General features: G+C 40.1%; 1 protein-coding gene across 1 annotated transcript in view; it reads left to right on the forward strand.

Moving 5' to 3' along the window:
* Positions 1-8,416, forward strand: part of RALA (RAS like proto-oncogene A) — a 35,379-nt gene extending 26,963 nt beyond the window's left edge. The window contains 2 exon segments of the mRNA XM_040069107.1: positions 2,570-2,747; positions 6,481-8,416. Of these exon segments, the coding sequence (XP_039925041.1) occupies positions 2,570-2,747; positions 6,481-6,603 (301 nt within the window). The 3' untranslated portion in view covers positions 6,604-8,416.
* Positions 8,417-13,938: the final 5,522 nt, after the last annotated feature.

Below are 13,938 nucleotides of genomic sequence, written 5' to 3' on the forward strand. Positions count from 1 at the left end.
GGTATACTCTGGAAATGTCATTGCTCCAAGTAGTTTGTCAATGGAATACAGCAATGACTATGCTTAAAATACTTGAAATGTTGTTTGTTAAAATTCGGCCTTGCTTTGAGTAGAATTGGTCTGGCTCTCATAGTGTAGATTTTTTTTTAAGTTCTAGATTTCAGCTGGCACATTATTAATTCGATATTTCTTGTTTATTCTTCAGAAGGGGCTCAAAGGACAATATGAATAACATAATCTGAATTGCTGTTAGGCTAACAGTTTACGTGGTGAAATTGTTTGGCACCTGTAGTGGTTTGACCTGGCATTATCCCAGGTGCCCACCAAAGCCCCTCTGTCTCTTCCATCCTCAGCTGGACAGGGAAGAGAAAATAGGCTGACGAGTTTAGGACAGGAAGAGATCACTTACTGATTACCATCACAGGCAAACAGACACCACTTGGGGGAAAGGAGTTGAATTATTGCCAATCAAAATCTGAGCAAAATAATGAGAAGCAAAACTAGCCTTAAAAATGCCTTCTACTCTACCCCTCCCTCTTTCCTGGGCTCTGCCTTCTCCCTCACCAGGAGGCAGGTGGCTCAGGGAGACAGGAAATAGGGGTTATGGTCAGTTCATCACATATTGTTCCTGCTGTTGCATCTTCCTCAGGGAGAGGAGTCCTTCCCCTGGTCCAGTAGGAAGTCCCTCCCATGGGAGACAGTTCTCCATGAACTTTTCCAGTGTGAGTCCTTCCCACAAGCTGAAGCTCACTAACTGCTCCAGCATGGGTCCATTTCCATGGGCTGCAGTCCTTCAGGAACAGACTGCTCTAGTGTAGGTCCCCCACAGGGTCACAGTTCCTGCCAGTAAATGTACTTCAGCATGGACTCCTCTTTCCAGGGGTCCACAGATACCTGCCAGGAGCATACCCCAGTATGGGTGTCCTCCATCAACTGCAGGGGAATCCCAGCTCTGGTGCCTGGAGCACTTCCTCCCCCTTTCTTCACTGACCTTAGTATCTATATAGTTGTTCCTCTCACATATTCTCACTCCTTTCCTCTCTGAGTGCAATTGTACCTGTGCAGTATTACTTTTAAATAAGTTATCACAGAGGTGTTAGTACCATTGGCTTGGCCTTGGCAAACGGTGGGTCTGTCCCTGAGCCTGCTGGCATTGGCTCTGCCAATAATGGGCATTAGGGAAGCTTCTGGTAGATTCTCACAGAAGCCACATCTCTAGATCCACCACTAACAAAACCTTGTTATGCCAACCCAGTATAGCATTGCCTGGATAACTAGTGTTGAAAGCTACTAGTTTTACCAGAAGTCTTATTTACACAGGTTCTGCCATGATGCACTGAGTTTTCTTCCGACCACCTTCCTGATCCCCTGGCTATTCAAACTACTTTTAGACAGCTGCAGACTCTGCTAGAAATTTTGCACTGGTATTTGTGTGGAAGAGGAGAAATGTTGCTTTTTAATTATACCCCATAGATAAATGTGGTGCCACAGTCTGACTCAAATACACAGTTTAAAAAAAAAATTATGGGACCTATCTGCAGTTTCTCAGGTCTGTGAGTAGGCTTTCTCCACAAGACTGCTATTCAGAGCTTTTTGTAATGTGAGCATCCTGCCGTATACCAATCAAGGGCCCTTTAGACTATCATTTACTTAACTGATAACTTAACTGATAGTCCACTTCTCTCCCTCAACTTATAAATTTGGTTTCACCTCAGCCATCAAAAGAAATTTATTTTTCTGTGCTTTTTGTCAATCTTCCAGGCATTGCTCCGTGATAAAAAGCTACATTTCACAACTAACTTTATACTCCTTTTTTCCTAGACAAAATACAGAATCTTCTTATTCTGAGATGACTCTTCCTGATAGTATTAATGCATTTTCAGTTAGAAGAAAACTTCCATTATTTTTTAAGTGTTGAAGACTTCTGTACCAAACTCTTTGTAGTATTGAATTTTATTTACAGTTTTAAACCTTTCATCCTAGCAGTTAAAACAGTAGAATGGTCTGTCCTTAAAAATCTGATGCATACAGACACAGATTTGTAATTAAATTAAGATCTCTGGAGAAACTGAATATAATTGACTTGAGAAAGATTCCTGAAAGAGATTTTCTCTTGATAATGCTATGAACCATTTTATCAGCTTTAAATTGGCACATTTTGTTAGGAAATAATCAGCTGTAAAACTGAAGCTTGGATAGCTTAAAAATGGTCATCAGACATAGTAATGTGAAGACAGTGGTAGATGCTCTCAAATAACATTGTTAAAGGGAATGAATTATTAATATAATACCTAAACTAATACCTAACACCTAAACTAATCGTGTTCTATTTTTTTCATTTCTTACTGACTCAACTCTTTCCTTCCTCAAGGACTAGTTATCTGTCTCTGTCTTCATTCTGTAAAAGGTTATAATGAGGTTTAAGACTTTTCTGTTATTTAAACTACATAAAAAGAATAAGTGGCTTTTCACTGTAAGATGTAAAAGTATTTAGTCCGAGTTCTTCTTTTTGTGTTCCAAGAGTGGTACTCTGTGCAAAGCTTAATTTTCTTTTTTTTTTTTTCTTCTGCAGGGAGCAAATCTTAAGAGTAAAAGAAGATGAGAATGTTCCTTTTTTGCTAGTTGGTAATAAATCAGATTTGGAAGATAAAAGACAAGTTTCTGTAGAGGAAGCAAAAAACAGAGCTGATCAGTGGAATGTTAATTATGTGGAAACTTCTGCAAAAACACGAGCTAATGTTGACAAGGTAATAACTAGCCTCTTAAACAATCTGTCCATCCATTTTCACTTTATCCCTCTTTTTCATGGGTTATACTCCTTATGTTCTTAATTATAACAATAATTTTGTAGAATTTAAATCAAATACTTTTCTTCCTTAGCTTGCCAGGAGTGCATCACTAGGTGACTCCTTGTAGAACAGCGAAAATGTTAGGTATAACATGTTTATCCCATTCTAAACTGCAAGGAATCATTATTATCCACGACATGATACAAGACGTTATAAATTTTTCTTGTTTCAGCTCTTTTGGCCTAGACTTTATACTGCATTTTCTGTAACTAGAGGAGAGTCTATTTCTAAACAGTGAAGAATGCTTTCTGATCCTCAGTCAGAGTAAAACACCTCATAAAAGCAAATAAGGGAGGAATTTGAGCCTTCCCTACCCTCATTTAACCATCTTCTTCATTGTATGTTGTTCCGATGAAGAATGGATGAACTCAAAAAGCTATGAAAAGCCCAGAAGTGCCTTATGAGTTTTCAGAGATAAAACCTGGTACAGAAGCTCATAAGATAAAGAAAATATTGGTCTCCAAGAAAAGAAAATGCTGCTTAGTTGTAAGTGCTTCAGCAAGAATACAAGGTCTTTCAATTCAGAATAACTGTCAGTCTTGTAGACTGTAAGGGTCACAGTTGTGTGGCAAAAGAAGTAAGTAAGTTTAGTGCAATGTGTCAACCTTTCAGAGCTGCTGACAAAGTTGACCCCACATTGAATCATAGGTCTGTGTTGGAAGGAACCTTAAAGATCATCTAGTTCCAACTGCCCTGCCATGGGCAGGGATACAACCACTCGATCAGGTTGTTCAGGGCCCCATTCAACCAGGCCTTGAACACTTCCAGAGTTAGGACATCCACAACTTCTCTGAGCAACCTCTTCCAGTGCCTCCCTGCCCTCACAGTCAAGAATTTTTTTACAATTAATCATTTAAATTTCTCCCCTTTAGTTCAAAATTGTTCCCGCAAGGGTCTTATTACAAGCTGCCCATGTAAAAAGATGGCTTTTTTTTTTTTTTTTTTTTTAATATAAGCCTTCTTTAAGAACTGAAAGGCTGCATTAAGGTCTCCCTGGAGCATTCTCTTCTTCAGTATGAACAGCCCCAACTCTTTCAGCTTGTCTTCATAGCAGAGCTACTCCAGCCCACTGAGCATTTTTGTGGCCTTCTCTGGACCCAATCCAACAGGTCCATGTTTCTTCTTGTGCTGAGGACCCCTGCACAACACTGCAGGTCAGGTCTCATGAGAGAGTGGAAGGGGACAATCACCTACCTTAACCTGTTGGCCAATCCTCTTTTGCTGCAGCCCAGGATACCATTGGCCTTCTGGGCTGTGAGTGCACATTGCCACATCACGAGCAGCTTTTCATCCATGAAAGCCCCAAAATCCTTGTCTACAGGGCTGTTCTCAACAAGTTCAAGGTCCAGTCTGTACTCATGTCTGGGGTTGCCTTGATACAGAACCTTGCACTTGGTGAAAAATTCTCTAATGTAAATCCATATGTATGAGCTGTCAATTACAGCAAGAGAGCTGTAATGCAAATTCTCTTTTACAATAACTTAAACTCAACTGTTGTTTGAGTCCTGTCACTTATCTTACTGAAGAAACTGATTGTTCAGTACTATAGTGATATATCCTACAGAACAGCAGAGTTCTTAATCAAGTACAGCAGAACTCATCCTCATTGTTGAATAAAGCTCTGATTTTTTGTTGTTGTTGTTGTTGTTGTTGTTGTTGTTGTTGTTGTTGTTGTTGTAAAAACTAACACATCTTTTAGTTTTGGTGTATAATTGCAGTCAACAGCTATCTATTACAGTTGTAAAAATCCAGCTCTTTCAATCCACTTCATTATTGTTTAGCAGCTGGGGAAAAGAGTGCATGTAATGTATTTTTTCAATAGCTCTTGGATCAATAGCCTTTGCACATACATGGTAAGCTACCAGTGAGCTCCAGGTTTCTTTTTGGAGCTGATGACATAATGGATCCAGATTAGCATGTGTCATACAGATTTAAGGTTTGCCAGGCCATAAATGAGGCCTTGTTGGCACAAGTGAACTGGGTATTCTTAGTTGTTTGAAGCATATGAATTTTAGAATTTGCTACACAAACTTGGGTTACTATTGTATAAGAAATCTGGCCTCTCTGAATTCCAGAATAGTGATTTTACTCTCTTGAGAAAATACAGCCAGCCTCCACTCATTTTGGCAAAGGTAACCCATTAAATATTTTCTCAGAAGGTTATGTATCCCAGACAGCTAAATACTTTTTACAGTATCAGTACTTAAGCAAGCTGACAGTTGCATCTTGCCATTAGCACAGATTTAAATATAAGCAGCTTAGCGCACATTTAAAAATCTAATGGCAATCGCATTTCTTGATGGAAATGTTTCGTTTTATTGATTTTTTTTTTTAGATTTCATGTGATGAAGGTTGATACTTTTCCTGCAGTCAATATGCGATTGGCATCATAAAAGCCTACTGAGCTCTGTAGAGGAGCTTTTCAGCCACTGCACTGTCCATGTTTCACAGAAATGGATCAAGTCCCTTGACATAGATGTATTGCTTAGTTAAAATTTCAAAGTATCACAGGATATTCTGAATTGGAAGGGACCCACAAGGATCGTTGAGTTCGACGCTTAGGTGAATGGCCCATATAGGGATCAAACCCATGAGCTCAGTGTTATTAGGATCATACTCTGTCCAACTGAGCTCATCTCAGGGCTGAAAAAAGAAGCCTAGAGCACCTGGTATTCCCAGGTAGTCTTCCATTCAAGTACTAACCAAGCCTGATGCTGCATAGTTTCCAAGATCAGATGAGATTCGGCATTCTCAGGGTGATAGGGTGTCTAGAGACTTTCTCCTGAGAGAGTTTTAGAATTGCTCAGCTGATTTCCTGCAGTAAAGTTATAAAGTTGTATACATATTATTTGCTGTAACCTTCTGTAAGTCAAGTCAAAATCTGCTGTTCAAATTTGTAAAGTAGCTTTAAACAGTCCAGTCATAAAGCCTTAACTGTCTGTCAGTAGGAACTCTCTTACCTAAGTGGTGTATCTCCAGCTTTGTTCTAAACCATTTACTGAAAGTGAACTTCATGTGGAGTTTAAGATTGTAATATGGTAGCTGCAGCCAAGATTACCTCATGTAAGAAATTGTTTATGTAGTTGTATGATTGAGAACTTTGCTTTAGAGGAAATGCTGGGTTTGGGGTGTTTTTCCCTGGTCACTTTGTGCTTAGACTTGCATCATGGAACATACCGTATGTACATTTCAGCCTATGCTACTGCTCCATTAATATGTTTCTAAAATTGGATGTTGCACTTTTTTAACCTTTGCAGCTTATCATTTAAAATACTCAAAAGATAAACTAATTTCTTAAATTTCCTCAGTAGTATGTACATACAGCATCTGAAAGTCTTGGCTGGTGATGAGATCCTTGTTTCAATTCTTGTTTAAAATTGCCTAACAGGATTTTTAAGCAAATATCAGAAGACAAGGAAACATTATGGTGCCGTGAAACAAGCAGGATTGCATCATTTAAACTTGGCCTTCAAAACCAGTGACAGATTTGTTGGATTAATATTTGTTTGCTCAAACTGGTTGTGTGTTACTGATTATGTTTGAAACAACTGAAGTGGATGTTAGCAATAGCTTAAATTAACTCATATCTGTGATTTGTTTTTGCATTTTTTCTTCTTACAATCTTTTTCAGGTGTTTTTTGATTTAATGAGAGAAATTAGAGCCAGAAAAATGGAAGACAGCAAAGAAAAGAATGGGAAGAAGAAAAGAAAAAGCCTAGCTAAGAGGATCAGAGAAAGATGTTGCATTTTATAATCAAAAGCTTGGATTCCTTTCCTACCCTGACCATGCTAATAAAAACCATAATTTATAAGCATGCCATTGAAGGCTGAAGTGACTGAAATTGTCCTAACATGTTGGAAAATGTAATGTACCACTAAAAGCATGATTTGGAGCTGCACTGAAAGTCAAATTCACTGAAAACAAATTATGTGGCTTCAAGAGAAGCAAAGTTCAGTCCATTTCATAACTGCCTACCTTCTCACATTTCTTCTGAATGTAGTCTTTTCTTTAATAGTGAATAGAGGGGCAAAGTATTACTTTGAGGGTTCATATAAAGCATACTTTTTTATCACTGGTATTTCTCAATTCATCTAGTCTTTGGTTGCCTTGAAAATTAAAATTGTGAACATGATACCTAACAAAACAGTATGCAGCTGTTTTGCCATGGAGTTATGCAAATTAGAAAAGAATAATGTATATGTGAACAGCTATGTTGAGGAAAACTATATGTGGTTCTGCATTACCTGATTAACTTAGAGGAGCGGTGTAATCTTTTACATTGAAACATTTGAATATGCCTTAATTTCTAAACCCAGACATAGCAGGTTGCTTAATCAAGGGTGTATTTTCAACTCTCTTGCATGGAGACTGTCCCTGCACATCAGTGCAAGACTGCTCTCTCTGTGGAGTGCAGTTACATGGATGATTTCACTCACTGGCTGTCTGCTAGCAGTGTCTGTTCTTTAAATGTGTGCCATACTCTGGTAATGTGAATAATACAGAGCATATTCTGTCATCTGTAACTTGGTAGACAATATGGTATCTTAAAACTAAAAGGTCAGAATACACATAAGATTGGTGTCATAAGCCTATGGCACATCTAAACCTGGAATGGTTGTTTAAAATTTATCGTGCTGGTACCTTGAAACTTCCCTTTTGCACATAGAGTTTCGTCTAGATATTCCTTGGGTTTTATCCCTGGAATTGGGTGGAGTGGGGCTGATCTAGTAGCGCTTACGTGTTTTGAGTTAAGATGTTGTCTGGGAAATTCTGGTTAATTTCTTTTGTGTTCCTAATACTTAGCTATGGGAACATGGTGTATTATGCTGAAGAAGAGCTTTGCAGGTTTTGTACCGTTTAGTCTATGTTGATTTTCAAATGGGGAACAGTGTAGCTACTTTTTCTAGTTAATGTTGATATCAAACAATCAAACAGGCTTTGCAATACAGAAACCTTTAACATGCACATCTGAAAATCCCCAAACGAAACATACTGCCTCAGTTGCTTCAGAACAAGAATACTAGCACATGGTTACTGTGCTACATCTTGACTGAAGATATACCAGAATGTTTGAGGGTTTTGGACTCTTCTGGGGTGAAACAGGCTAGATCAATTCCACAAACTGTTATACTTTTTATACATGTATAAGCCTATAACTGACAGTTTAAAATGTGCTCAAGCAGACTAGGTAACAAATATTTAGCTTTCATGCTAACAGACATTTTAGGGACTCAAGTCTTAGGAGTTATATTTGTCATGTTCAGTATTTATCAGTAGGAATTTTTGTATGTGCATTTAGTAGACTGCCAAGTGCAGAATAAAAGTTACTCATGTAGCTGGCAAATATAAGCCAGTCTCTTCATCCTACTGTGTACTCATTTGGGTCTGTTTAGCCAGGGAGTCTAACCACTAACATTGTGACTTAGCTTTGAAACCTGTATACTGGGAACTGAGGTGTTATGAAGCCACTGGACACACAAAATTTGTCTTGGCTGATGCCTTATCCTGTCCTTTTATTTGCTATTTGAGGCATTGAAAGATGAATAAACTTCCATTTTTCTAAAATGCTTGTGCAGTGTTAATTGATAACTGTGTTACTTGTAAACATTGCTATAGCTGATGTGAATTGTCAACCAGTTAAACCTAAGTACGCTAGAAGACTGGTCTGCATGCATGAAGAAAATGGTACATTAAACTAGATTAGTGTGATAAGCCACTTTTTAAAAGCTGAGACTGTGTATATGCTCTCTTCTGTCTATAGCTAATTTCCTTAGTGGCTACAAGACTACCTGAAAATGGACAACAAACTGAGGTAAGCTTGTTCCAGAATTACTTTTCTATAAGAATGGAAAGGGAGATTTAAAAAAACTAATAACAGCAACAACTAAAAACCCCAAACAAACAAAATCCCAAATAAAAAAAAAGGACAACCTATATAAGTTTTAATAAAATAAAAATGCATGCCAAGTAATTTTCTTTTGGCACACTCAAGGGGAACCTAAGTGTGTTTCCTCAACCTGCAGGGAATATAGATTGCATAATGTATTACAGGATTTGGGTGTATCTTGACAGAGTCATCCAGAGTGTTACATTTGCATCATAGAGGAGTGTTTTGTTTAGCCTACTTGAGTGTCTGAAATTCCTAGGTCTAGCTGCTTGGAGTGCTTCGGTGCCTGAGGGCACTTTTTATCCCCTATTTCTTCAAGAAGCTGAAGACACTTCCTGGCAAGATCAAAGCCTTCCGTGGTAGTTTCTTCCAAGTTAGTCTACTGCTGGCAGTACTGTTGCTCCCTTTTGTGGAATTCAATGTATGGTAAATCTGCAGATCAGAGAGATGCCTTAATTTGTAAAAAACTATAGAGTTGAGTCTTCTGTTATGTATGAAACCAATGTTGAATTTTTATGCTAACTTTATTTTATTCTATAGCTTTCCATAGCTTTAAAAACTCAGTTGACTTTTGAAAAAGTTGGCTAAGAAATCTGTGGTGTATTTGGTAATTTCTGTAGCCTCCTGCTGAATATACAGTAGCTTAAAAATAGTGGTGTCTAGCAGTTTTCTTTGACTATTCTGCAGTGTGAGGGTGTCTTTTCCCATTCATAGAGACCTTGTTAACATCAGAGCAGAGTGCACAATGACCCTTCTGGCAATTCCAGTAGCAACCGTAATGCAATAAAATAGGCTCCATATCTGAGACTTGTGCTCACTATATTCATAGGTAGGAACCAAATCTTTTATCTACTTATGTGTGAAAGGGGCTTGCTGAGAATCCTGGCCTCCATTTTGGGACACCAAGGTTTGCAGTGCCTCTATGAAACTACAGAATCAGAATATTCTGAATTGGAAAGGACCCACAAGGATCATCAGCTCCAACTCCCTGGTCCTGCACAGGACATCCCAAGTCACATCATGTGCCTGGGAGCATTGTCCTAAAACATCTTGAACTCAGTCAGGCTTGGTGCTGTGACCACTTCCCTGGGGAGCCTGTTCCAGTGTCCAGCCACCCTCTCCGTGAAGAGTCTTTTTCTAATATCAAACTTACACTTCCCTGACACAACTTTGCACTGGTTCTTCGTCACTGTCACTGCTCATGAGAGAAGAAACAGTACCTCTCCTCTGCTTTCCCTTGTGAGGATGGTGAAGAGTGCAGTGAGGTCTTCCTCCAGAGGGGAGGTGTCCTCTATTTGATTATAGTTCAACACAAAATATGGAGCAGCAGAGCAATGGCACATGAGTGCATACAATACATTTAGCTGTGTCAGAACTGGATGAGAAGGTAAGACTGAGCCTATGACAACTGAGAATTGAAGAGGAAAAACTAATCACACACATTAATTTGTAAACTTTGTTAGACATGTTGGCTCTTGCATCCATGTAGATGCACAGTCAGTCGTGCATGAAATATTCCTTTCCAAATTCACTCCAACCAATTTTTGGCTGTTATTAATTTAAATATCTGAATTATGAGAGAAAGTTCTTGCATATTTTTGTGGTAACTTCAGCTTGTTACTAAAATTGAGTAGTAGGAAATGTGCCAGTGTTGCTATTACTGGAGCATACATTAATCTTTGATCTAAATACATTGACCGGACTGGGATATTTTGGTTGAAGCTTCATTAACAAAAAAATGCTGAACTGCATACCACTTGTTCTCTGCCTAGGATTGAACATTTGCCAAGGCTCTTCCCATTTTCAAAAGACCCTGAGTAGATTTAACCACCTGTTTAACTGGTACAATCCTTTTGGATATAATTTGGTTTGTGTGTGCTCTGAAGTATTTAAGGTGTTTTTTTTTTTTTTTTTTTTTGCTTGTTTGTTTTCAGCTTGTCCTGGGCAACCCAAAAAATGTGTATTGTATTCCATTTTTCCTTGACATCAATCCATGCGATTTGTGTTAATGTCCCTTTAAGACCTGTGGGCCAGAAGTGGACCCTGAGTGTTTTACCCTTGAGGGGTAAGTTCTGGTGGTGGGGAGGTTCGAGGGATCCTTTTAAGAGACAGGGGATAAGCACACAACAAGAGTCCTCTTTCTTGTTTCTTGCTGAGATGCCAATAAGTTGCCTGGCATCGGTCACCAAGAAACTGCGTTTTCTTCAATCCAAAACTGTTTCAAAGGGAATTTCACAATACATACCCACAGCACCGAGCTGGAGCTGTTGGGGCCAGGGCAGTGAGTTTAGGTGCCCAGTGAGTTGGTTTTCCTTCCCCACAAAGCAGCAGCAACTTGGAACTGCAGTCCCCAAACCAGCTGGGTATGGATGGCCAAAAAGAAGCAGAGGAACTGACACTGCCAGTTGGGAGCAGCCCCAGGCAGTGCCAGTCCCAAGGAACTGACACTGTACGGGGAAGGCTGAGCCAAGTGGGGCTTCTCTGCCATCTTGTCTTTGTCCCCTGGGCTGTGCAGTCTTGTTTGGAGGCTGCCATATTGGGATGGGGTTTCTCCACCATCTTTTCTTTGTTCCTGGGGAGTCCACAGGATCCAGTACCTTGTACCTTGTGATTATTACTGTTATCTAGGTTGTAGCTATTTTCTTTTTTAGTAAACTTATTTTTTCATTCATACCTTCTCACATTCATCTCTCCTTATTGGTGAAAGGTGAGTGGTTAAAAGTAGTTTTGATAGTTCATTTCTCAGGCTCTAGCCCATAATTATCTTAAACTAAGACATGCTGTGTAGCATGTTGATTTAAAAATATACATTGATTCACTTAATGAACTTGGTAGCAATTACATTTGTTTCTAGTCTGTTTCTATTTGATTTGGCCATATTTATGGCAGAAGAGAAAGAAAAGGAGGGGGGGAAGCTGATTTCTGCACCATCTGAGGACAAGTGGCCATCATCCATGGCAAGGTGTGAAAGCACAGGGTGGGAAAAGGGAGAAGTCAGGAAGTGTCTAGAACTCAGATGAAAGCTCAGTGGGTCTTTGCAATGCTTTGGGAGGTAAGAAGAGGATCAGGAACTCAAACTGGGCACACCAGGGATAGGCACAAAGCACTGGCATGCTCCTGGTGTCAAAAGCAAGGTGGGACAAATGGCCAGTGAGGCCCACGAGGCTGACAGTGCCAAACTGTAAACTGGATACATGCCTTCTTTTTGTTTCCTCTTCCTGGCAGCATCAGTACTGATTTTCAGGTATTTTCTTGCTACCTAAGTAACAAGTGAGATAGCACCTGCAGCAGTGTTAGACCTACATTTGCTCTGCTCCTCTGCTGTCCTCTTCACAGACCTCACTCTCATTCCTCTTGGAAAGGGAGTAGGTAATAAATTGTTTACAGAGTGGTGAGCCACTGATCTTGTTAATGTTGTTTCCTGTGCTTGTGCTGTGAGCATAGAGTAAAAAGAGGTTGAAAGCAGATAGGAAGAAGCTTCGTCCACTGACCCACTGCAGCCATGACCACAACTATGACAGCACCCTTGCACTCTTTCCACGGAAAGTCTGAAGGAGGATCTGGGACCTTGAGGTAGCATAGTGTTATTCTTCTCTCTGTGCTTCTTATGGGTTGTCCATTTTCCACCCTTTTGCTCTTGATTGATGCTGTGACAGCTTACTGTTTGTCAGTATCCTAGGCACAAAGGAGAGGATCTGGTAAGATTGAGCTTGTGCTTCATTAATGTCCTGGGTAAGAGTGGAGGCATGATGCTAATCAGCAGTTTATATGTTACATATTAGACACTGGATGAGGTCCTGATAGTAATGGGTTGAGGTTTACCTTCAGCTGAGCTCAGCATGCTTGGTATGCTTCTGTTAGAGTTATTTTTGCTTTTTGCTTCTTCTATGAAGGAAAACTTATTAGATAGGGTTGGAGTTTTTTCAGTGCAACAAAACAGACCTGTTAGCTAAAATGCTGCCAGACTAATGTGTTAGTTAATTAGTAATCTCTAAAGAATGAGTCTAAACCAATAATCCTTCTGTTTCATTTGATAACTGCCAAAACACCTACTGAAATAGAGGGGGGAAGTGTCAGAAAAGGGGTTAAAAATAATGTACTGTGTCTACAGATAGCACTTTGCTATGGGTGGTTGTAACTCCTGTAAGCATCAGAGCTGGCTTGAGGAGGTAGGTGCTAGATAGTGTGTAGCTGAGGAGCACATTCTGCATCAGACTGAGGGCTTTATCTTCTAACCTTGATAATGTCAGAGGTGGGGCAGTTTGTCGTCCTGTGGAAACCCAGCAAAACTGGATAAACCTAGCAAAAACCTAAAAAACATTCTTTGCAGATTTGTGCAGATGGTTGCATTATCTTGAGATGATCCACAGCTCTTCCCCCCCACCCTCAGAAGGTACATGCCTTCTTCCCAAGAAGTGACAGAGTGACAGAGCCAATGCCTAGACTGTGAGATAGTTATGGGTATTTAGTGCCTTCTGCTAGTCCAGAGCTGGGAAGAAATGCTATCAGGAGAAATTTCTCCATGTTTACTGGTCTCCAATTTCTTGCCATAGTGGCGTTCCAAAAGTTTCACAAAGAGGACCAGTGGAGCACCAGAAGCAGCACACAGAAATTAAAAGACAGAAAAATTAAAACACAGAGAAAAGACCCTTTTGCTTCAGTAGACATCAGATGAGGGAGCCCAGAAGTCAGAGAGGTTCAGTCAGGGACCTACAATTGTAGAGCAAAAAAGCACTGATAAACCCACAAAGGTGGGAATAGAAATGACTTGGTTCCCCTTTCTCTGGGAAACAGAGTCTACAAGGAATAGTTTATGGCCCAGAAGAGAGAGCTAGTGCTGGTATTGGTGAGGGGCTCCCTCTGGTGCCTTATCCCCATGGGGAATAATGCCATTAGAGACCCAAGCATATGCACAGAATACTGCTCTGGTGCCAAGTGGTAGAACTTGCTGGGGGGTGGGCCTGGGGAGCTGCCACAGAGTTCTTTCTAAACCCTGCACAGCACCATCCCTGGCTATCCCTTGCTATTGAGCTGGACTGATTTAGAACAGTGTTGAGAGCTGGTAAAGATGGGCAGGGTAGACTGTGGTATGGCCACTTTTGGGGCACACCCAGGAAGTCTGGGAAGCTTCTTCCCAAAAGATATGGGCCACAAAGACCACTTTGTGGAGCATGAGCAGAAGTACCTGGCCAAAATGGCCC

This window comes from Hirundo rustica, chromosome 1 (genome assembly GCF_015227805.2).
Source record: "Hirundo rustica isolate bHirRus1 chromosome 1, bHirRus1.pri.v3, whole genome shotgun sequence".
In the NCBI taxonomy this organism is placed as follows: Eukaryota; Metazoa; Chordata; class Aves; order Passeriformes; family Hirundinidae; genus Hirundo; species Hirundo rustica.